At 43.3% G+C, this 25,955-nt stretch overlaps 1 protein-coding gene across 1 annotated transcript in view; it reads left to right on the top strand.

The window, feature by feature from the left end:
- LOC144783904 (extracellular calcium-sensing receptor-like) overlaps nt 1–25,955 on the top strand; it is a 149,597-nt gene that overhangs the window by 24,675 nt on the left and 98,967 nt on the right. The window contains exon 3 of the mRNA XM_078662644.1: nt 15,147–15,980. Coding sequence (XP_078518770.1) covers nt 15,147–15,980 — 834 coding nt within the window. The remainder of the gene's footprint in view (nt 1–15,146; nt 15,981–25,955) is intronic.

Raw genomic sequence — 25,955 nt, forward strand, 5'->3', positions numbered from 1 at the left:
AATGAAAAACCTAATATTGTGTGCATCAAGTAGTCCAAATGGGGGTAAAAAGTGAGGGGACATCTGCAAGAAGATCTTCCGGCCCGATTCACAGAACTAACTTAAGACAAAATCCTAAACTTACTACTTTTGGTATTCACAGAAGTTAAGATTTAGTCTTACATTTGTCTTAAGACAAACTTAAGACCGACTTAAGACAGTCTTAAGTTAGGATTTTGTCTTAAGTCTGTCCTAAGTCTGTCTTAAGACAAACTTAAGACAAAATCCTAACTTCTGTGAATACCAAAAGTAGTAAGTTTAGGATTTTGTCTTATGTTAGTTCTGTGAATCGGCCCCTGTGTTCTTAAACAGAGTAAAACCTTCAGTTAAAACCAAAAATGACATTGTCCGGTTACAATACCTTTCTTACTGGAACTGCGCGATTGCTATACTTGTATTGTGTACAATCACATAGCCAAAAATGGGAACCCAGACAGCTCCTCTGATAGAACTTAAAAATAGAAATATGTTACTTAACCACTTGCAGTTAACAGATTCAGCCCTGAACCCTATGTAATAATGTTTTTTGGGGGGGCAGATGGGTGACTACCCACTTTAAAGAAAATCCCTACCATCTGCATGGTGAATCCTTCAAGTCTCAAAATTAACCTGAGCTCAACCCTCTGGTAGCTATGGCACCAAGGATGCAGGCTTAACTTAGGGCAATGTGTAAAGTATTTAAACAGTACCAAAACTGTCATAACTATGCAAAACAATTAAAATCCCAAACCAACTTAGAGAAATCAAATGCAATTTAATAAACAAAATGCCGTAAAAATGGCAAAACAACAGCTAATCTACAAAGGAAACCAGGGATTTGAATTTCTAACGTTTTAAGTAGAAATAGTGTAGGAAGCACAAAGTGGTGATGATAACCAATGGTTGCTGTAGAACAGGACCTAGAAACAATTTCAGGCTGAGGGTGGTGTAGAAATACACCAACAAGGTAAGCCATGGTTACCGAATTTACCTTCTGAGTCAATTAAGTTCTAGTTCACCGCAGGAGAATGCTTTTAAAGCCCCTAGGCCAGCAGCAGCTTCCACTCCAGGTCCAGTTGCCGCAGTTCAGCTGAGTAAAAGGCCAATGTAGATTTGTGAATCCCTGTAGCTTTAATATGAAGTTGGCCTTATGGCAATTGGAGCCCACTTCTTTGTCCTGGTACAAGAGGAAGGAGTTCCAGTCTTCAGGGCTCTTCTAAAGTCACAGACAGCATGTCCAGTCCTCTTATGATCTTTTGTATGTCCAGGAAGTGTCCTCTGGTTGCGTGCCGGAATATGCCACTTTTATGCCTTCAAGAACGCAATTGTGGTCCCGCTATTAAAAAATCAGGGGCTGACCCCCTGAACCCCTCCAATGATTGCCTCATTTCTCTCCTCCCCTTCTTGGCCAAGATCTTAGAGGCCCATGTGTCTAGGTGTTTGTCCAATTGTATTGAACAATCAGAACACCTAGAGCCACAGCAAGCTGGCTTTCGGCCAGCTCATTCAACTGAGTCAGTTATTCTGATAGTATTAGACACCCAGAGATGCAGTCAAGGGCTTCCTTGAGGCCCTAGTGCACTTGGACTTGTCGGCCACGTTCGACATAGTCGATCATAACATTTTGATGGACCGTGTTGAACAGGCTGGCATACAGGGCTCTGCATACAACTGGATTAAGTCTTTCCTTGAAGGCAGAATTCAAGCAGTGTGACTTGGCCCTTTTACTGCCCCTAAGCTCGCCACCACATGTGGGGTGCCACATGGTTTGTTCCTGCCCCCACACTTATTTAATCTCTATCTCATGCCCCTCATCCACTCACTAAAAAACAGAAAGATCATGACCTTCAATTATGCTGGCGATCTCCAGTTAGTTTTTACCTTGGATTCCCCTGACTCTGTCCTTGAATTTCAAACGACTATGCTTCACATTCAGCGTTGGATGGACCTCAACCATCTTAAACTCCTCCTGGGCAAGACGGCATTAGTGGTGCCCGGGAAGCGTGAGATCTTCTGGGGCACACATTATTGGCTGACAGAATTAGGATCTCCCCCTTCTCCCTCCCCCTCCGTGAAAAGCCTGGGGGTTACTCTAAATGCAGATCCCTCGCTTAGAGGACAAGTGGGGGCAGTGATCGCCACTTGTTTTCTCCAATTGCGTAAAATCAGGAAGATCGCCCACTTACTGACCCATTCAGCCCTCATACAGGTTGTGATAGCTCTGGTTCTCTCACATATTGACTCCATTTACCTTGGCCTGCCTCTGTTCCTACTCAAACGCCTTCAATTGGTACAGAACCAGGCTTCAGGATTAATCTATAAACAACCTAAATGGCATTCTGCCAGACCTTGACTATCCAAACTTCACTGGCTACCTATGCCCAACGTGCGGCTTTTAAGACAGGGTGCTTAGTCTTTAAGGCATTACACTGCAGGAGCCCCAAATTCATCAGCTACATGATCGTAAAACATGCCCAACTTCTCAACCTACGGTCAGCTCATCGTCAATTACTGACCACCCCTGCCATCAAACTCAAACGCCATGGAGGGTGTAGGTTCTCCTACCTTGCCCCTAAATTTTGAAACTCCTTACCTCTAGCAATCAGGATGCTTGACAACCTGCTGGGGTTCAGAAAGGCGCTTAAGACCTGGTAGTTTGAGCAAGCCTACGCATAGTCAACTGCGCCGCGTCACTTTTCAAAATTAGCGCCATGAAACCTTCTGGTGACTGTGCGCTCTAGAAGTTTCTGCTAACATGCGTGCCAGTAGCTAGTGGGTAGGAGTGACCTTTGCTCATGCCCTAACCAATGGGGTAAAATCTCCGGGGGTCAAATCTACCCACTTTGGGCATTTTTCAAGATGGTGAAAGTATTTATCCATACTAAAGGGCTGATTACGATGGCGGGCGGACCTACGTCTGCCCAGCACCTTATCGGAAATCAGAGCCACCCTACAGACTTTGGCAGTGTGGTACCAACCTTTACTGGCAGGAATGCAAACTCAGTGATTGATCACGTGTTAATCTCTACGAGGATTGTACAAATGTATCCTACACCAAGAATTGCACAGTTGTTACTCAGCAATCATAACTGTATTATAATGCCAATATTGATATGGGGTAACAAATTTGCATGTCTACAAACTGTTATTTGTTACATTGCCCCATTTAGACCAAATGAAACTCGAATAAAGTGGGAGAGGGTAGATTCCAACAAAGTTTTATACGATATTGTTACAGGATGCGGGACATAGATTTCATTTTGTCTTAATGCAGATGTTAACCCCACCATGTTGTTAACCAATTTCTGTAAAATTAATAGCACTAATAATTACTCTGGCCCATATATCAGTCCAGTTTGAGAAGGGCATTTATCCAACCCTTAAGACATTAAGGGGCATATGTATCACAAAGTAACACAGCACAGCAAGTCACCTTTCTGTGCTGCTTACAGGGAAAGGGGAGGAATGCACTATATGTATCACAATAGGCACATTCCAGCCTTTTCGCAGCGCTGGAGCACATTGTGCTGCCTAGTGCCAATGCAGAAACTGTTGCACCATGGTGCAAGGTAGCCTACATTATTAGCAAAGACTGTTTTTGTGCAGGAAGCGGCACCTTCCTGCACAAAAACAATCTCCTGAGGCATTTTCTTCTTTCTATATGTGCTGCAGAAGGCATTTAATTTACAGGCCTGGGCGCATGTTGTGTACTTTTCTAGGAACTTAAAAGTAAATTAATTATGCCACTTGTATATCAGCCAATGTTCCCACATTTTAGTAAAAGAGCACAAGCCCATTAGCATTGGTTAGCAATGAAAAATGTCAGAGTCTTTAAGCTTAAAGCCCCAAAAAAGTATTTGGAAAATTAGGAGGAGGAAGGCAAAAGGTTTAAGGTAAGCCTGCAGTAAGGGCCATTTCCAACATATTTTATCTTCCCTCACATCCAAATACCAAGCTAAATATTCTGCCTGATAGACTTAAAACAATGGATGCTGGGTCTGAATGTTTAGCAAATGGGGAGAGAGGCTGTGCACACACTTGCTGAGGTTTAGACAAGGTGTATGTGGTCACTGAATGGAAGTAAGCATAGAATGCAATGATCATTCCTTTACTCAGGACTGTTTAACTTTTTTGTCAATTGTGTACAGAAACAGACAGCCATTATTCCAAGAAAATATAGAATAAAAAGGCACACTGTACTTAGGTGAGCACTGCAAAGTCAAGTGTAACATGTCAGTGCCACCAGCACCTTGTACAAATATTGTGTGCTGTTAATGCCACCAGCTGAGGTCTACAGCTAAATGCTATGTCCACCACCGTACAAATGTGTTATGCCTTTTGTGGCCACAAGTGTGCAACCTTGGCTATATGAACCCTGTAGTCCTCCATTACAACTGTGAAGATCTTAGTGGATCCTGGGCTGTCAGAGCCAGAGAGTGGACATGGCCTAATAGCCAGCGGAATCTATCGAGAATGAAGCTCCCCACTCTATGACACGCAGTGACATGAACACCAAGGACCAGGTTTACATTGAAGTCACGAAATGCAAGACAGCAATTAAAGTTGTTGCGCTTTGTTACTTGAAAGGAAGAGAGCAGGATAGTGCTACTAAAATGTTGTGCTCTTCATCTCTCTCCCTGGACAATCTTGTGTTATAGTGCAAGGATCTGGTTGGGGCAGGAAAATGTCCTTTATCAGTACAACGACTGTGCTTTACGGTTTTTATCACTTTTTATGTGCACTATACAATGCAGCAAACATGCAAAGTGGGATAAAGAGAAAAAATGAAAACTAGATAGGCGTAGATACATTGTGGCTCAAGATGGCTGCTTAGTTCAGCAGGTCTGACCCAGCGTGGGAGATGGGGAGGCCTTGCACATGCCTGTGATACATCTGAAGCCGCAGACAGGTTGAAAGCACTGGTGGAGCACCTAAGGATCATTTCCATATCCTGAAACAGCACGTAAATCAGATTTTGCTATGCCGGGGTTTCCCAAGTTGACTTTCTCGATGGCTGGAGAGCCACCTCTATGATGCTACCCAATTGCACTCTGTAAGGAACTGGGTAATGGCTACCTCTGCAATCCAGAAGTGTGCTTACCTTCAAGCAAAATCTGTTGAAGAAAAGGTGATTTTTCAAACTGTTTCTGTCTTTTCATAGTTGGACTACTATTGTGACACATTAGTCTGCTGATCCTACCAACCGTTCTACTAATGCTTATCCTGGAGAGGATTGGGCCACCAAAGAACTTTTCTTTATGCAGTTTCTGCCTTTTTGATGGAGGAAAGATCATCTATTTGTTATGCTTTTGCAGCTTTTCATACATGGGCTACTATTGGACTACCATGTGCTATTTAAGCTAACAATCATCATCATTATCAAATTATTACTTAACTGAATGAGATGAGTGTTTGTTACTTTGAGTTTCTGACACTGCCTGCTCACAAGTAGTTCCTGCTGTTTCGCTCAAAAATTGATCCTTTAATGTGTTCATACAATATTCCACATTTTGGCTTCCTTTGGGATCATAGGTCACCCTCCTTGCTAACTGCAAATCTAATACCTGCTCATGGCACCTCACCAGATTATTCCTGTGGTCAGGGATCAACCCACAACCATTAAACTCAGCTACTGCACTTTCTATACTAGTGGCATCTTCAAGTCAATCCTACTAATACAACCCAATTTTCAAACATCTGATTTCTTTGGGATATGATAATCCCTATATACCAAAAGCCTACCAAAGCCTGTTGACTGTGACTTTACTAACCTAGTCATTATAACACTTGCTCTGTGCTGTAACACTACATCCTTGGCCTGCTGCACGTGCAGTTCTTCCTCATTAGCAGCATAGCCTCCACTATAAGTTGAATACCCCGCCACATAAATTTGAGTTGATCTCAGTTTCAGTGTACGGTTCCTTCACTCTCAATACAGGTCTAAGATCAATATGGTTGAGAAAGGACAGAAGGAACGAAAAAGGCCATGAAAAGATCGAAGACAAGTCCTCCGTTTCCTGACTCCCCCATTAAACCCAAATCTGAATCACTCTCTACGACGGAGGTGAAATTTCATAAACTAGAAAAAGTACATGATATGGCCAACCCTACTAAGACAATATGACATTACTATGATTAAAAATTGGGTTAAGGAGATCAACGCCAGAATTGCAGTGGTGGAAGACTGAATCAGCAGTGTGGAGTACAGAGATTTTTCACAAGTGAAACAGATCGCTATTCTTATAACCAGCAACAGAAGAGGCAACATTCACATTTTTGGATTACCTGAAGGATCAGAGGGCCAGGACTTTAATGCTTGTATCATATGCTTGGAGATGTGGATTCCTCAAATAACAGGCTTCTGCTATAAAAAAAGACTTTGCATTAGAAGGAGCTCATAGGGCCTGGCCTGTATCAATCTAAATAAGAAGTTTCCAAGACCAATTGGGTGTAAACCTCTCAAATTCCAACAGATAGAACTCCTACTGAGCTGTATTCGGAAAAATAACTACTACATCTGGAAAGGTCACTAGAAAAATACCTCCCAAAATATCTTGTCAACCACAGTGGACATAAGAAAACCCTTCTTGGCCCTTTGACCAAGGCTGAGAGCAAGGAACATTGATTTGTTTTTTGCAGGGCAGTCAAAATATTGAGTTTCCCGGAATTTTTTCAAATGGATCTTTGCATCAGAAACAGAGTTGAAAATGTTCCTTAATGAACTTGATAACACTGACATGGATACTATCATTTTCTAAGTCTAAATCTTCTTCAGACTGAGACAAGTAGAAGATTTGCTGTGTTCAGTTATTCATGCAGCTGTTACCCTTTGTGTTAGGCCACGAAGTACTACTATGTTTATTAGTATCAGAATCTGTATCAGTTTTGGTATCAAATTGCTAATATTTTTGTACTCTTGCACTATTATTATTATTATTATTATTTGACAGTTATTGAGCGAACGGCTACCCCCAACGGGGGTGTCCCGGCACTACTATTAACTTCTTGTTGTGTCCTAGTTTGCTTTCCTAATTGCCTTCAAAACAGTGAATTAGTGTGATGTTTTCAAAATGGGTTAACCAGATTGGTTATTAACTGTCAATTTATTATAGCTACAGCTAGCTTCTACCGGCGTTAATGGAATCGTAATGTTTTCTGATTACTCTTGCCATGGTGGAGAATCTTGTCATCTTCCCCACATTGTTGATCTGTGTTTCTCAGAGGGGGAAGGAGGGATTGGAAGGGGTTTTCAAGGCTTGGGGTTTGAGTTCCTGTTTAGTCACCAGTTTTACCTTTTGGGGTAAATGTTTTTTGACCTTTGCTGGAATCTAGTGACTCCTTTATAGTCCAGTTCTTAGATCTATCTCTGTTCTTTTTTCTTCTCTTTGTTGACTATCTCTTTTTTCTTGGAGAGTTGTACCCATTTGTGGTCTGGTTTGGATTTTTGTTCTGCAATGTATTTCCTTTGTGGATCTTTGGAGGAATTCTTTTTATCTAATTGTGTCTCACTATTAACTAGTGTCCATGTTGGGAAATGTATTTCCACCATCTTTTTAATATTAACTCATGGCTTAAATGAAAAATACTCTCAAATTCCTCTCGCTCAATGCCTAGAGTCTGAAACACTGTGTTAAAATGTGCAAAGTAACCGTTCATATCTATATATTGAAAGGAGATATTATGCTACTTCAAAAGACTGAAATCAAAGAGAAGGAATCTACCTCTTTTCTGAACAAATGGATAAGTGATATGACCTACATTCCTGTGATGGGTAAAGAGAATGGTATTTTAATTCTAGTTACCAAGAAATCTAATATTTCCATAATTACTAGTAAATCTGACAGAGAGGGCAGACAGATAATTTCAGAATGTGCAAAGAGGGGAAATCCTCATATGTTATTAATGTATATGCGCTCAATGGGAAACAACAAGGCTTTTGGGGAGAGCTCTCTTCAAATATGTCTTTTATACTAGACAATATATTGATCCTCTTTGGGGAAGATGTTAATTACCTATGGATTATACAATAGATAGATCATTCAGGTGTTTCATCTGACCACCTAAAGCTCATAGAGCTATAAAAAATTGATGCTGAAGGTTTCGTCTAAAGGATGTCATGGTTTTCTCCCTGCTGCACCTTTCTTACTCAAGGATAGGCTATCTAATGATTTTGGGTTCTCACACTCATTACATTGACACCACTAGTATAGAAACCAGACTTATCTCTGACCATTACTATAGTACACAGTTGCCTATATAGGCAATATGGGCTTTGCCAATCATTAAAAAGGCCTCTAGAGATTAAACAACGAGGTTCCTAATGACACTGAACATAAAGTTCAAATTTGTACCGAAATCTGGAACTTCATTGACGCTGACCCAGTTAGTGATACCTCTCCTCTTACTGGATGGGAAGCTTTAAAACTACTATCAAAGGTACACACATCAGCATCAGATTCTTCATGAACAAACTAATGTCTCAAAGAATAACTTAGAAAAATAAATTAAATTGTTAGCCCTCCAATATAGGCAAGATATCTATTACACAGTTATTAACCACACCAAATAACTGAAAGTATGCATGTCTGGATTAAGAAACAAATAAGTATCCAGATGGGCAAAGCTAATAAAGCTGGTAAGAGGCTATCTGCCTATTTGAAATTTAAAGATAACAAATCTTCACTAACAAATATGAGACTCTGTTTGTACTGTAGAAAAAAAACCTTTATAGGGGTTCACTGATGCACCTGGTCCTTAAACCATCAAAGAAGATATTGGCACGGAAGCTGGAATATCAAAATAACAAGTTTATTACCCTCACATGAGGGAGACTGTGTCAATACAGTACCCTCAGGCCACTGTAGGAGGCAGTCCATGGAGTACAGACACCCTGGGTATTTTATGCCCAGTTTATAGCTGAGTTAGCAAGTAGACTCAAAAAGAGGCGGTACAAGTGTGCACATGAATAGCTATTACACATATATGGACTAACAGAAAATACTTAGTCAACAAAGTAGGCGGATTAACAGAGTTGCTGACATCAGTTAAAATAGCCTGACAGTTACTCTAAGAGAAGGTGCGTTCTACCAGGTAGGCCTTTCTGAGCATGTGCAGTGCTCTGGCTCAGTACTGAAGGAGTTAAATAAAGGAGTTAAACTGTGACTCTCCTGACTCGCTCAGAAGAGGTCGCTCCCCACACTCCCAAGGCTTGGTGAATCCAGAGCGCTTTGAAGCTGATTTGCGGTATCGTAGCGCCTTCCAGCTGACTCAACCACCGCGTCTGCGCTCCGCTCGCTCTGCTGCCATTTAATAGCGCTATTATACCCCTGCATTGCTGCCGCTGCCTGCATTGTGAGATTGCCATCTGTAGTGCTGCATATTTTAGTTTTCGCATTGCTCTGATCGCATTATTTGTTTAAAGTGCTTTATGCCCGGTTGTGCCTCTGTTTGTGCCCCAGTCTCGCCCAGTTTCGCTTTCTATCTGTTGCAGCCATTTTGTTGTTGTTGTGTTTCTTAGCCCGTATCTCCACCCCACTTCCGCCCCCAGCTGACCCACCCTCCCACAGATAGTTGTAGGTCTGCACCTCCATCCCCGCGCTGTGAGTCTCCTGACTCGCTCAGAAGAGGTCGCTCCCCACGCTCCCAAGGCTTGGTGAATCCAGAGCGCTTTGAAGCTGATTAGCGGTATCGTAGCGCCTTCCAGCTGACTCAACCACCGCGTCTGCGCTCCGCTCGCTCTGCTGCCATTTAATAGCGCTATTATACCCCTGCATTGCTGCCGCTGCCTGCATTGTGAGATTGCCATCTGTAGTGCTGCATATTTTAGTTTTCGCATTGCTCTGATCGCATTATTTGTTTAAAGTGCTTTATGCCCGGTTGTGCCTCTGTTTGTGCCCCAGTCTCGCCCAGTTTCACTTTCTATCTGTTGCAGCCATTTTGTTGTTGTTGTGTTTCTTAGCCCGTATTTCCACCCCGCTCCCGCCCCCAGCTGACCCTCCCTCCCACAGATAGTTGTAGGTCTGCACCTCCATCCCCGCGCTGTGACTCTCCTGACTCGCTCAGAAGAGGTCGCTCCCCACGCTCCCAAGGCTTGGTGAATCCAGAGCGCTTTGAAGCTGATTTGCGGTATCGTAGCGCCTTCCAGCTGACTCAACCACCGCGTCTGCGCTCCGCTCGCTCTGCTGCCATTTAATAGCGCTATTATACCCCTGCATTGCTGCCGCTGCCTGCATTGTGAGATTGCCATATGTAGTGCTGCATATTTTAGTTTTCGCATTGCTCTGATCGCATTATTTGTTTAAAGTGCTTTATGCCCGGTTGTGCCTCTGTTTGTGCCCCAGTCTCGCCCAGTTTCGCTTTCTATCTGTTGCAGCCATTTTGTTGTTGTTGTGTTTCTTAGCCCGTATCTCCACCCCACTTCCGCCCCCAGCTGACCCACCCTCCCACAGATAGTTGTAGGTCTGCACCTCCATCCCCGCGCTGTGACTCTCCTGACTCGCTCAGAAGAGGTCGCTCCCCACGCTCGGTGAATCCAGAGCGCTTTGAAGCTGATTTGCGGTATCGTAGCGCCTTCCAGCTGACTCAACCACCGCGTCTGCGCTCCGCTCGCTCTGCTGCCATTTAATAGCGCTATTATACCCCTGCATTGCTGCCGCTGCCTGCATTGTGAGATTGCCATCTGTAGTGCTGCATATTTTAGTTTTCGCATTGCTCTGATCGCATTATTTGTTTAAAGTGCTTTATGCCCGGTTGTGCCTCTGTTTGTGCCCCAGTCTCGCCCAGTTTCGCTTTCTATCTGTTGCAGCCATTTTGTTGTTGTTGTGTTTCTTAGCCCGTATCTCCACCCCACTTCCGCCCCCAGCTGACCCACCCTCCCACAGATAGTTGTAGGTCTGCACCTCCATCCCCGCGCTGTGAGTCTCCTGACTCGCTCAGAAGAGGTCGCTCCCCACGCTCCCAAGGCTTGGTGAATCCAGAGCGCTTTGAAGCTGATTAGCGGTATCGTAGCGCCTTCCAGCTGACTCAACCACCGCGTCTGCGCTCCGCTCGCTCTGCTGCCATTTAATAGCGCTATTATACCCCTGCATTGCTGCCGCTGCCTGCATTGTGAGATTGCCATCTGTAGTGCTGCATATTTTAGTTTTCGCATTGCTCTGATCGCATTATTTGTTTAAAGTGCTTTATGCCCGATTGTGCCTCTGTTTGTGCCCCAGTCTCGCCCAGTTTCGCTTTCTATCTGTTGCAGCCATTTTGTTGTTGTTGTGTTTCTTAGCCCGTATCTCCATCCCGCTCCCGCCCTCAGCTGACCCTCCCTCGCCCCTCCCCTTCCACTACCCATTTATGACAGATGCCTCTGCGTGCAGCGTTCACGCGCAGCGGTCGCGCCCATTGCGCGCCAAAGGTGTGCCAAAGGTAAGCCTGTCTACGCCGGTCCGCGCCTGGACTGCGCCCAGCACCAGATCCCCTGCTCCCCGCAATTCCCATCCCACCCGCATTACCTACGACGCCGATACCCTCTCAGCTCTTAACCCCGGCCGGTCACCACAATGCTACCAAGCCGCCCCAGGACACACCCATGGACCCTTCACCTGCCACTCCTGCAATTTCGACTGTATCAGAACCCACACCAAACACACTAACTTCAAACAGTGCCCCGACATCAACTACCTGAAATGCATCCTCCTCAACACCCGCTCGATCCACAAACACTCCATTGAACTCTGGAACCCCCTCCACACCACATCTCCGGACGTCGCCTTCCTCACAGAAACCTGGATTAACGCCTCTTCAGCTCCAGACATCACCATAGCCATACCGGACGGATACAAGATCATCCGGAAGGACCGCACCAACCAAACAGGAGGTGGCATCGCCATCGTCCATAAGAACACCATCCGCATCACGACCAGCTCCGACGATCATCTCGCAGCTACCGAACACCTTCACTTCCAGATTCACACCGACCCCAAGACCACACTCAGAGGCACCCTCATCTACAGACCACCAGGACCACGCACAAAATTTAGCAAAGATTTCTCTGACTTCATCAGCCACATGCCCTCCCCTCCGAAAACTACATCCTTCTGGGAGACCTGAACTTCCACCTGGAAAAGAAGAACGATAGCAACAGCGCCAACCTTCTAGACAACCTGGGCAATCTCGGACTCAAACAACTTGTTGACACCCCCACCCATCTTGCCGGACACACACTCGACCCAATCTTCACCTCCAGCAAGCACATCTCCTTCGATCACACCACTACTCTCCACTGGACAGACCACAGCTGCGTTCACTTCAACTACAAAAAGACCTCGACCCACTACCACCCACAACCTATCCCCCGAAGAAACTGGAACAAAATTACCACAGACCAACTTCTTACATCGCTTCACCAAAACCCCCCTGCCAAATCATCGGACCCAAACCAAGCAGCCACCAACCTCACACATTGGATCACCCACAGCGCTGATGAACTAGCACCCCTGAAAAACCATCAAATCAAGCAAGGCAACAAAAAAGCCCCCTGGTTCAACGACGACCTTAAGAAATCCAAGAAGGTCTGTCGCACCCTCGAGAAAGCCTGGAGAAAAAACCCAACCATCGACAACATGGCCTCCCTCAAGAACGCCACCCGCAAACACCACCAACTCATCCGATTCTCCAAGAAATCAGCATTCAAGGATCGACTTGACAACAACGCCCAAAACAGCAAGGAACTATTCAACATCGTCAAAGAATTTACCAACCCCAATGCCGGCTCCAACGACATCACCCCCTCCCAAGAGCTCTGCGACTCTATCCTCATTTTTCTACAACAAAATCGCCGATATACATAAGAGCTTCAAAAACCAATCCATAGACCAGCCCACTTCACCCACCCCCGAACCAAAACCGCACTCTAACAACCTCTACGCCTGGAACACAATCACCACCGAAGACACCATCCGCCTGATGAACTCCATCCACTCAGGATCACCAACCGACCCTTGTCCCCACCACATTTTCAACAAAGCAGACTCCATCATAGCACCCCATCTCCGCGATGTCATCAACTGCTCCTTCAACTCCGCTACCTTCCCGGAAAACTGGAAACATGCCGAACTCAGCGCCCTTCTGAAGAAACCCACAGCTGACCCCACTGAACTTAAGAACTACCGCCCCATCTCGTTCCTCCCATTCCCCGCCAAAGTCATAGAGAAAGCCGTCAACAGTCAGCTCGCCGCCTTCCTTGAATCCAACAAATCCCTTGACTCCTCACAGTCCGGCTTCCGAACCAAACACAGCACCGAGACCGCCCTCATCGCAGCAACAGACGACATTAGAACACTACTGGACAACGGAGAAACGGTTGCCCTCATCCTACTTGACCTCTCTGCAGCCTTCGACACAGTCTGCCACAGCACCCTCATACAACGTCTCAACAATGTCGGAATACAAGGAAAAGCATTGGAATGGATCATCTCGTTCCTCGCCGGAAGAACGCAGAGAGTCCGCCTTCCCCCTTTCAGATCAGAGGCCACCGAAGTCATCTGCGGCGTACCCCAAGGATCATCACTCAGCCCCACCCTCTTCAACGTATACATGAGCCCCCTAGCATCCATCGCACGCCAACACAACCTCAACATCATCTCCTACGCAGACGACACCCAGCTAATCCTCTCCCTCACCAAAGACCCAAACACCGCCAAAACCAACCTTCACGAAGGAATGAAAGATGTAGCCGAGTGGATGAAAAACAGCTATTTAAAACTAAACTCGGACAAAACTGAAGTCCTCATCTTAGGCACATCCCCCTCTGCCTGGGACAACTCTTGGTGGCCACCTGCCCTGGGAACCGCACCAACACCTACGGATCACACACGCAACCTGGGCTTCATCCTAGACTCCTCTCTCCCGATGTCCAGACAAGTCAACGCCGTCTCGTCATCCTGCTTCAACATCCTACGCATGCTTAAAAAAGTCATCCGTTGGATCTCCACCGAAACTAGAAAGACGGTCACCCACGCCCTGGTCACTAGCCGTCTAGATTACGGAAACACCCTTTACGCCGGAACCACAGCCAAACTACAGAAAAAACTCCAACGCATCCAAAATGCTTCAGCCAGAATCATACTGTCCACTTTCACCCTTTATTACAGGCCATAAGGGACAACAAGGATATTGCAAGTGTTACATTTGGTAATAATACAGTTAAGCAGCAGCATACATGAAAGATATATAGTAATTTACCAAACTGTATCCTCTATTCATGCCTTGACAAACACTATTGAAGATTATTCACGAGTATCAGGATATACATTAAATAAAGAGAAATCTGAAGTGATGCCCTTGAATAAGATGGGGAGCAAAGAAGTACTAGGCATGTCTGGCCTATTTTGGCAAAATACATTTGTAAAGTACCTCAGTATTGAATTTAATGATGATCTGAATGAATCCCTTAAGCATAATGAATCTGTCTCATTACAAAAAAATAACAAACATCTTGGAAAGCTAGTCCCCAAAATGTCTGAGTTGGGGTGGGAGAATTGGAGTACTAAAAATGATGATTACACCCATGATTCATTCTATGATTTCTATGATTCCAATCTCCCTATCAAATGGTTTATTTTGCTAACTAGATGATCTTTTCAACACATTTCTTTGGAATGGCAAGAGACCATAAATGTCCTTGAAAAAACTAAGATTACCCAATCCTACATACTGCATTCCCTAACACAATATCATTTTCTCTGTCTATCATTCCTCACTTCCTTCCTGCTTTTCTCCCATCCTTTCTTCCTCTGCTATTTTCTTTATTCCTATCTTCTTTCCTTTCTAACTTCCTTCTTTCACTCCTTACTTCTTTCTCCCTGCTTTTAATCATTCCTATCAACTTCCTGCATCTATACTTGCTTCTCTTCCTATTTTTCTTCCTCCATTCATTCACTTTTCCTTCTTTACGCCACCCACCCGCTCATCCTTCCGCAATCTCTCATTCATGGAACCAGGTCTTGCTTCCGCACAAACATGTCAAGATTTATAATAGTCTAAATATTACTTAGCAATTCCCTCATCCAAACCCACGTTGCAAAGAACTAAATTGTAGAAAATATTTGTAAGAAAATAAACATATGTTTATATCTCAACAGATAAGTTATGCTGCAGGGCTCCCAATCCTAAGCGATAAAGTCCTGTTCCCATCTTTCCTTCGGACAGTGACCAGTGTCTCATTCCAGCCATATGCTTTGGTGCAGTTAATGCTCCACTTTGGATGGACATGGATTGGAATTCTATCCTCCAGCAGTGAACTTAGTCTACAAGGCAGCCAGATGTTTAAGAAGATGGCAGCAAAAAATGAGATCTGCATCGAATTCTATGAGACTCTTCGCACAGAAACCTTAAAGACCTCGCTAGCTAATTTAGCTCACATTCTGGAGACGTCCTCGGTTAATGTCATTGTCTGTTTTACCGCTTCCGATATCATCCCAGTACTTAAAGCAGTGTCTCCACTAAAGATGACCAAGAAAATCTGGATTGGGGTCACAAGCTGGATTCCTTCACAAGTGTTTTTCTTTAGGGACATACGGGAAATACTGAATGGTACACTGGGACTGGCTGTGTACAGCGGACATATCCCTGGGTTCAAAGATTTCCTTCACAATATCCAGCCTTTTAAAGAGACAGAGGATGTATTCTTGAAGCTGTTTTGGGAGCAGGCCTTCAACTGCAATTTGGTAAATGGAATTAATGAAACAAAAGCTGGGAGCATTGTGTATAATGGTAGAATTTGCTCAGGTAAAGAAGAACTGGAGTCACTTGATGTTTCAGTATTTGAAAAGAATGATTTTAGGTTTCCATACTCTGCATACAAAGCCGTCTATGCCTTTGCCCAGGCATTGCATAATCTGCTTAATTGCAGACCACATGAGGGTCCCTTCACCAATAGGTCATGTGCAGATTCTAAGGATTTTAAACCTTGGCAGGTATGTACTTTATACATAATGTGGATATTTCTTCTCATGCACCGCAAAAAATTAAAGTTTGTATATTATGCCTAAAAGTTTAAAGACCCTCTTGTCCCTATAACTGACACCTCCATACATTTCCTCTACAGTAATGGTTCATGCATGTGAGTGTTACTCCAATTGATAGCTGATCTCTGACAATGATCCTTTCATTGCAAAAACCAAATGCTAAATGTTTTCCTTTTCAAAGTCAAAACGATTTTGGGATTTCAGGGAAACATCCTTTACAACGGAACCGTTACAACGCAGGATTTACAACGAAAGTCGTTACAACGACTTTCGCTGGAGGGCGCTCTAGGGTAGGGGATAGTTTAATTTACTATCCAACACCTTCCCTACTATCCACGGGGACTGGAGTTGGAATAGTAAATTAAACTATTCACTATCCAGCGCCCCACAACGCAAGTCGTTGCAACGACTTGCGTTGTTAAACCTGCGTCGTAAAGGTACGCGTTGTAACGGTAAGCTTTGTACCGTCATGCATCCTTTCTCACAAATCCACAAACTCTTGAGTAATGTTTACAAATTGTGTATCACTGCACACAGCAAGTTATGTTTTTACATCCCCATGCAGTCATGGAATTCCTAGGGAAGGATGTGGAAGAGAAAGAACACAGCCCAGACATAGGTCTTAGCTCTCACAGGGCCCAAACAATGAGACTCACAAATGTTAATAAGTTTCTATGAGGAATCCACGGCTCACCTTTGGCAGCAATGTATGACTAGTAATGCCTTCCCCAGAAAAAAATGCGTTTAGCATGTGTGCAATAACTAGAAAAAACCACCCAAAGAATGGAAATAAATAATTTAAATGGTCTTAATGTAGGGATCAGATGTACAACTACTTTTGATGGTTACAAACTCTCCAACTTGAAGGTTATGGCAGCAAAATGTTTTAACCCCATTTTAGGAATCAGCGAATCAGTAAATGTTTTCAGACTCCAAAAATGGGATAGAGAACCATATTGATTTGTTATTTGGAAGGGATGTGTTGAAGGAAGGCACACCTTCTACACACTAATATGCATTGTATCAACGTTTTACACCTGAAAACCATTTAAAAGCTACTGATGAAGTGGCAAACCATTCGCAAAAGAGATGAGACACACGCTGGTGCCTTGTCCCACTGAAAGCTCTAACCTTTCAGTCTAAGAAACACTTCTGGAGAAAAATATCTTCAACCTTTCAAACTTTAAGTGCTACAAAGCATCTGTTATAGGGATTAGGAAAGCTTTCAACAACCTCAAACCCCGTGCTGCAAAGTAAGTTAGTAGTATTTAATACAGAAAGAGTTTCAGGCGGCTTTCATCCAGTTCATCATTTTTAAGTTTTGGGAGCTTTGCTAAGTTCAGACATTCATAAGTAGCCACTAAGATACCAGACCACTTATTTTCTTTGCAGAGGAGTTCCCATAACTCAGCTTCCTGGTCCACAAGAAATGACCAGTAGCATTGGTCTAATGAAATGCATTCACATGAAAAAAAACATTCTCTGAATCAGGGTGTTCTACACCCAAAGCTTCCACTCCAAGTGGCATATTCGCGCAATAACAACAATCCACACCTTGTAATTCTTAGCAGAAAAGGTCACTTTATTAGGACAGGCAAACAGAATAATTCTTCTTAAAGCAACATTTTTTGTCACGAGAGAGAAAGAAAACATTAGCAAAACTTCAAACATTTTTCTTCATAAATATATAATCAAAACATTCCCAACAATACTTATCAATACAACCCACATATTCTACAATCCCAACATTTCCATTTTCTTCCTCTTTATCTTTTTCCTACCCATCTTTCCGTCTTCCCTTCACCCACCCCAGAGGGAAGGAATAAGCCCGCTCCAGACCATCCAGACCCCCAACCAGCGCCACCCAGGACAACCAAAGAGTTTTCCTGGCCCCACCCCTCACCTGCTCAGAAACAAGGCTATTTGTTATTGCTATCACACCACAGGTTTTCGCCCCAAAAACCCGCCAGCAGATACCTCAATTCCATCAGATAGTATGCTTGACCTGAGACAGGTGCACACCATCATCCCGTAAAAGATGTTGTTCAACACCTGCGATGTTTTCATGAGACAAGACTTTGATACCCATGGCAGGACAAAAAATTTCATGGCACGGTTGAGTTTTCTCCGAGCTTTTTCCAAAGCAACATGACTGCGAGCCCCCATCCAATGATGACGATAAATAAATTCAGTCCAAACCAACGATGTACACAAACATTTGTCCTTTATGACCACCAAATCCAGTTTCATTCGTTTTAAAAGCGTTAAACCGAATAACCTTACAAGATCATTTTCGCCTAAATGGATGATCAATAAATCGGGAAAAACTCTCTCCCGTGACAACTTGGAAAGAAAGGGAAATAGCTCCCCCCCATTTCATCCCACCCACTCCCTTCCAAAAACTTCATGACCCTTGCTGTGGAGGCCGAGAGCTCTGCCGCAAATCTGCCGCTCCGCAAATGTAGCTGACCATTTTACAAAAGAGTGTCCTATAATCCAGGTCTGCATTTTCCTTGGTAGAGACTTAACTCGACCTAAGGCGGAAAAAAACTAAATTAGACAGGCATACTAACAAATATACCACATTCAAGCATTTCCTGACATAACAAGAACAGCAGTCTGATTTCCATCTACCAATTCGTTTAATATCCTCCCAAACCCAACCCAACCTAGATGCTTCAGTAGCAGCCAATGTGTTCCAAATGATAAGGGGTTTTGTCCCACCCAAATCAAAGCTTTCCTTAAAACTTCAAGCAGCTGATCACAGGTAATTCTGTCCCCCTTAAAATGTTGAAATGTCACCCCTTGGCGAAACTCAGCAGACTTCAGGAATGACTCCCATTCTCCCAAAGGACAGCAATCCCACACACCACTTCCACTCAAGTGAATCCACGCACCCTTGCCCAATTGATCAGTTTTCGATTTTCTCAACAAAATCCTCATCCTCAATCCCCTGATGAAAATGAATATCACTAGTCTGAATGCCCAATTGAGCTCGCAAACCCAGCAATTCGGACGCTCTGAACGCCCCAAAAAACAACCAAATCATACAAAGTCTAAAACGTGTTACCTCGCACCCAGAATAACAACAATTTGGAAATTGTAATAACAATTGCTGCAGAAGTAGAAAAGTTATTGGCTCATGCAAAGGCAAGGAATGAACCCTCTCTCTACTATAACATTTTAACAAGCGCTGTAACAAAATGCCCCCCCTAAGTCCAGCCCCCACAATAATTGTCCATAGAATGAAATGCCAGAAATTTTACCAGCAATGGTCATATGAGATAAACCCTTGTCCATCAAGGATAAAACAAACTGTAACATGAAACCTTCGTCACCAACCGATAACCCTGAAACATTCTGCGACATAACATAACATAAAAACTCAGACCAAGCCTGGAGATAACTGCATCTGGTGGAAGGAGCAATGGATTGTTCAACCAGCTCGATGATCCTCAATCCCCCAGTGCCCAGATGTCTTGAGGAATCACAGTTTTGCAGCTGTCCGCCCCTAGTGCCAAAGTGCGGAATTTCTGCCAATTAAAGTAAGATAAAGAGTCTGCGATTGCATTATTATTATTATTATTTTTTTTGTGTCCTCATCTCCACCATGGTTGTAATCTGTCGGAACAATGGACAGGGAAGAATGGCATATTGGGGAGTTGACATGCTGTCTCAGTCAAAGACTGGTAAGGGTATAAATGATGTACTGATCTGCCAAAACCCTACAGCTATGTCGTTCACCCAGCCAATCCTTATTCCTTGTTATCTGTAGTTCAGATTTTTACCATTAGCCAGTTACCACCATTACTTGTAACACCAAGTCGCCGAAAGAAAGGGCAGAGATGTTTTAGCAGGGAGAGTATATCATGGTTTCGTAATCATCAGACCTGGGGGAAAAAAAATGAAAATAAAAAACCCCAGCTCAGACTAATGGGACCAATCGAGTATATGCCAAAAAGCTCTTTTATCTGGTTTCCCGGCCCTGGCGAGATCAATTTTTGATATTTGTAACATGGAGGAACACCAGTCATGTAACGACGGAGGAGAAGCCTCTTTCCACCGCTTGCAGATTTCTCTACGGGCCACCAAGATAGAATAAAGCAAAAGGTTGTTAGCAGGACTTCGCTTTTGATCCACTACACCAAAGGTTACTAGCTGAAGATCTATAGCCACTGTGGAACCTATTGAAGATGTTAGTTTGTTGCCAATTGAATCCCAGTAAGACGTCAAGTGTGGGCAATCATAAAACATGTGTGCGTCTGAGGCTGCCACTAGACCACACCGGGCACATGCCAACGGTTCTCCTGTTGAAAATTTAGACAGTCTCTGGGGGGAGTAGTAGGCCCTGTGAAGGGTAAAAAGTTGGTTCCTACGGAGCCAGGCTGGTTTAACTATGTCCCAGAGAACATTACAGGAGATTAGCCATAATTCATTCAAATTCAAAGAAGGCAACAAGGAGCTCCATAATAGGACTGGGAGATTCAATTCCCCATCGATCTCTTCCAAGATTACATTATACCAAAGGGACACCTCCTTGGGTGCCGGTCTTTTATCAAGCAAAGAGGACTCCAGTTGGCTACCTTCTCCTAGGGGCATGTTGAAACGACGGGGAGCTCTAGCTGACTGTGCTTGTGCCCAGCTTGATATTTGCAAAAACTTCAATCTAGAGAGATTGGGGCCCACCTTGCTCACTAGATGTTCCCAGGAAAGCATGGCCCCTTCCACAAACATGTCGCCCCATGTTGAGATTCCAGCATCTATTAATGGAATTACCAGTGTATCGTTTACCCAACCTTGGGGAGCAGGGAGATCCCATATAGGAGATCTGTTCGAATGGTTTCATAGTTTAGTAGCAACTCTAAGATTGAACCAAGTTCTTGCTAGGCCCTGCAGCACCTTCAGTTTGACCTTCTTGAAAAATTTGGGGTCTCCAAACTTAAAAAGAAAACCAGACTGCCCCAATCCTTCACACTGTAATAATGCTGTAAACATCATCCCTATGCCTTGGTCAGATGGAGTTTTTAGCAACATTCGGGCATGTGTCATCTGAAAAGCCCACGCATATATCTGAAGGTCAGGACCGGCCAGACCACCCTTCTCCCTGCGACGCCTTAACTTCTTACAGGCTATTCTTACGCTCTTGTTCTTCCAGATAAATGAAGAGATGTCACTCTGCATCTTTGTTATTAATGTTGTGTCAAAATATAGTGGTATACTGTTAAAAATAAAAGTGAACTTAGGTAAAATAGACATTTTCACTAGGTGTGCACGACCCAGGACTGTCAGTGGGAGATGACCCCAAGATCCCAATAACTTCCTACATTCTTTAGCAACTAAAGCCAAGTTGGTAGAGGCAATCAAGTTGATATCCTTAACAATTCTTAAGCCTAGATATCTCATGTTACTGCTTAATTGCTCAGAAAGCCCTGTTGCTTCGCTGTTCCATGTCATAACTTCGGTCTTGGAGGCATTAACCTCGTACCCTGATATTTTACCGAATTCCAATGCTAAATTTATGGCTGCCGGAAAAGTGGTGCTAATATCTGACGTCATGATCATAATGTCGTCTGCATACAGGGACACTTTTTTTCCCAATCTCTATATCTGAAAGGCATAATGTTATTGTCCTCCCGAATTTTTTGAGCAAACGGCTCAATATAGAGATCAAAAAGCAGGGGAGATAGAGGGCAACCCTGTCGAGTGCCCCTTGTAATAGTAAATGGGTCTGACAGGCCGCCATTGACCAAGACCGAAGTGGATGGGTTGTGATATAGGAGTTCAACCGCTCTGCGGAAAGCCCGACCCACGCCGAATATTTCCAAGGCCCCCGACAGGTACAACCAATTGACCCTGTCGAAGGCATTGGTGGCGTCAAGCGTGAGGATTGCGAGTGGCATAGAGGAGCTAGTTGCCATGTCGATTGCTCCTATCAGGTCATACGTCAGCTCGAAGAGCTGGCGACCCTTAACAAAGCCCTTTTGGTTTGAATGTAGGACTGAGGGAGCGACCTGACCCAACCTCTTGGCTAAGAGGGACGCAAAGATCTTATAATCAGCGTTAACAATTGAAATGAGACGGTAAAGTCCCGAAATTAGTGGAGGCCTTGCCTGGTTTGAGGATGAGAGTGATGGATGCGTTATTCCAGGATATGGGCGGTAAGACTCCCTCCTGCAATACTTCATTAAATAAAACAGCAAGGAAAGGGGCTATATCGCCCGCAAGGTGTTTATATATCTCGGCAGGCAAACCATCAGGCCCCGCCGCCTTACCCCCTTTGCTGTTGTGTATAGCAGTCACCACCTCTTCTTCCGTAACAGCCTGATCTAAAAAAACACTTTGTTCTGAGGGAAATGAAGGCAAGGAGATTCAATTCAGCCACTCCTTTATATCTTCGAGGGAGATGTTATTATCCTCTTGGTAGATGGTTTGAAAAAAATCTTTAAAGGCTGATCTTATTTCTATATCATAAGATACAGAACCAAAACTAGTTGTTATGGACCCTATGTTATTCCGAGTCCGGTCGGTTCTAGACTTCCAAGCTAGTAGTTTACTCGCCCCTTCTCCAAATTCAAAATGGGCTAGTTTACTTGCTTCCCACTTTTGGAGGATGCACTGATTAAGTACTGAAGCCAGTTGCCCTTTGAGTTCCAGCAATTTCTCTTGTTTGGCCTGTGTAATGGAATTAGGAGCATTGCTGGAAGCCTCTAGTTCAGTTTGGACTAGTAGCAGGTTGGCCTCAATAGATGCCACTTCTTGGGTATACTGCCTCCTACGGAAAGTCGTTTTATTCTTGATAACCCCTCACAAGGAACACTTAAAAGCGTCCCAAACAGAGCTAGAGCTCGCAAAACCGATGTTAACTAGACAAAATTCTTGTGCTTCTGCTCTAATATACTCAAGATCATCTGGAGATGTAAGAAGGGACCTATCGATAGACCATGAACTGATCGGAAGTTGAACCAAGTCTTCAAGATCTAAAAGGACTGCGGAGTGGTCCGACAAGTGCGATGGTAGGTAGGTAACATTCTTTACTAAATTAAGCAAAGCTCTGCTTACTAAAAAGAAGTCAATCCTGGATCGATGATGATATTTGAAATTTCGGAAAGAGAAACTGGTATTCTGCCCGACCTTACTCTCCAAATGTCTATAATTCCATATTGACCCATAGCTTTAAGTAAAAAAGCTCTGGATTTAGATAAGGTGTGTTGTCGACTAGAGGGAGTTTAGTCTAACAAAGGATCAAGTACGATATTGAAATCTCCTGCAATTATGACAGGTTGTGGAAAGTGTAGAAGTTCAGAAAATAATTTTCCTAGGCTGAGGGGTCGTCTCGATTTGGCCCATAATACCCAGCTATCGTGAAGCGTGAGCCGCCTATAACCACTGTAGCTATAGCCCATCTGCCTGCGGGGTCTACTTTTTGTGCTATAAGTCTGGTGGTGATAGTTTTTTTAAAAAGAATGGTAACTCCTCTAGTAGTGGCAGTTTGAGAAGTAGAAATTGACAGATCTATCCATCTTTTTTTGTTCACCAAATTGAGTAACTCATCCTCAACCAAATGTGTCTCCTGAAGTATAATGACCTGCGCATCGAAATCACGTAAATATTGTAAGATCCTATTCGATCTAGGTTTGGTGCGCAGGCCATTGATATTCCAGGAGAGAATCTTAATAGTACTCTTTGCTGGAATAATTTGTAAAGATAAAAACTACAAGCATACAACCCTTAATCTGTTTCTGAAATATTAGGTCTGTCCATTTTCTAGTGATAAAAATAAAATTATCAACAACCAATTCGAAAACGAGGAACATTATATACTCTTTTACCCTAACCCTCACCCAAGTGAACGCCACCCCCCCCCACCCTTGAGGAACCCTTGTATGTCTAACCGGAACACGTCCGGTTTGTGGTTCCCCTGACCCATTCTAAGCCCCCACAAAGCGTTTTTTGTTGTAAAGTTGAGGACTATGATGCTACCAATATAGTTTGATCTGTTATAGCTCCAGACCTGATCAGGAAAAGTTCCTCAAGGTACGAGATGTGAAGGTTATGTTTTTTCACATTTGTTAGTGATAGTGTTATATTATAACTCTGCTTGAGGTTTATATACTTTATATATTTTTTTCACTTTTTTCTCTTCTCCTCTTCTCTTTTTTTTGTTGTTATATGTGCTTAATATTGTGAAGAAAGAAATGTCCCCCCCTTTTCTTTTTTTTCCCCTTCTTTCCCTTTTTTTTGATTATATATATAAATCTTTTTGAAACCATAGGAGAAAAAAAACAGAGAGCTGGGAAAGATTGGGGAGGGGCTGTGATCATGGAGACTATTATTCCCATTACCTTAATGCCGAGAAGAAAAAAGCCATGCCCCTATTCTCTCAGCCCAAACCTGACCTGCCATTGCCCCCCCTGGGTGCACTAAGGGTCATCAGAAGCTCGTCTTCAGGCTGAACTGAGCAAATATTGTACATTTTATTGTTGAGCATAATCTTCAGAGCTGCGGAAAAGCTCAACTGTACTGATGCACCTAATTTCTTGAAGGCCTCCATCCTCCTGCCCAGTTCCCACTGTCTGTAAATAGAACGAGAGAATTCAACCCTGCCTTATGATATAATGGCCCTAAACATAGGATCCACACAATATATACGGGGTGATTTATCTAAGAGCTAGCATTGCACATAACAAGCGAGATTGTCAACCCAAATATACTCCAAACAGTTTTTATAAAAGATACATATATATTTTTATTTTTTTGTGTTCTTTGAATTGATATAGCAAACAAGATACAAGAATAAATTACATGTTAAATCCACATAACATTTTTCGAAACACCAACAATCTACATTAATAAGAGGAAGATAAAAAAGAAGGGAAATTCATCCTGTATAGTCACCTACCCAGTAACATACCACACTACATTCATACTAACATGCTTACAGAATCTAGTTCATTCAACCCAATATTCTTTCATTCGACTTTCATTCCTTCACATGATCCCAGTATGTGCAACACAGAGATGGTAGATCTGTTGCATAATTCAGAATATTATTCCAGGTGGCAGATGGTATATACAAGAATCCAGGTGGATATAGGACCGTATACCGTATTCCTGGAAGTACAAGCCGACGCGCGTTTCGGTGACAGGCCAGAGAGGCCACACCTTCGTCAGGGCTAGAAGTAGTTTACTGGGAGGGGAACAGGTATAAAATCTGAAAATAAAAACAGTATCTTTAGAATCTTTTTCTATATACACAATGTAGGTTCTGCAATATTCAAACATACATTTTCTACTGTTCAATAGGTTTTACATTTTAAATCAGCTTTAATTAACAGTGTAATAACTGTACGGTTGACTTCTTGTGGCTGTGCAATGCCATGCTGCATAGTCGCACTCCCTAGGACAGACTCCCGGTTAGGTGAGATCTGTTAGAGGCAAAATGATAACCTCAGCTAAGTGAACCTTAGGGTACATTTCCTAACACCTCTTATATTCAAGACTATAACACAACTTTCTTCATACATACACACATTCATTCTGGCGCTTTTTTTAGTGACCGATTTTTGGACCCAAGATCCATCAGATAGATTTATAGCCGGGTCTGGGGTTTCTCTTTGAAAGACCAGACCTATATTTAAAAAAATATATATTGCCCATAGTCGAGTGTTATATTTACATGATAGTTTTCAGAGCCAAGGAGTTATTAGCATGGTTCTTCTATGGGGGTATAGATTTTCAGACTTTAACAAGGAAAATTTAAGGCACGATGTTTTCAGGCATAGTATATTAAAAATATTAGACTTATTATTGAACTTATTATACACAAAAGAAGAAACAAATTAAGCGATATATTACCTAAATAATGGCACAGATACTAGTAGCCAGCGGACCTAGATACAAGGAGGGTATCGCTCTTTCATCCTA

The sequence above is a fragment of the Lissotriton helveticus genome, chromosome 10 (genome assembly GCF_964261635.1).
Source record: "Lissotriton helveticus chromosome 10, aLisHel1.1, whole genome shotgun sequence".
Taxonomy (NCBI): Eukaryota; Metazoa; Chordata; class Amphibia; order Caudata; family Salamandridae; genus Lissotriton; species Lissotriton helveticus.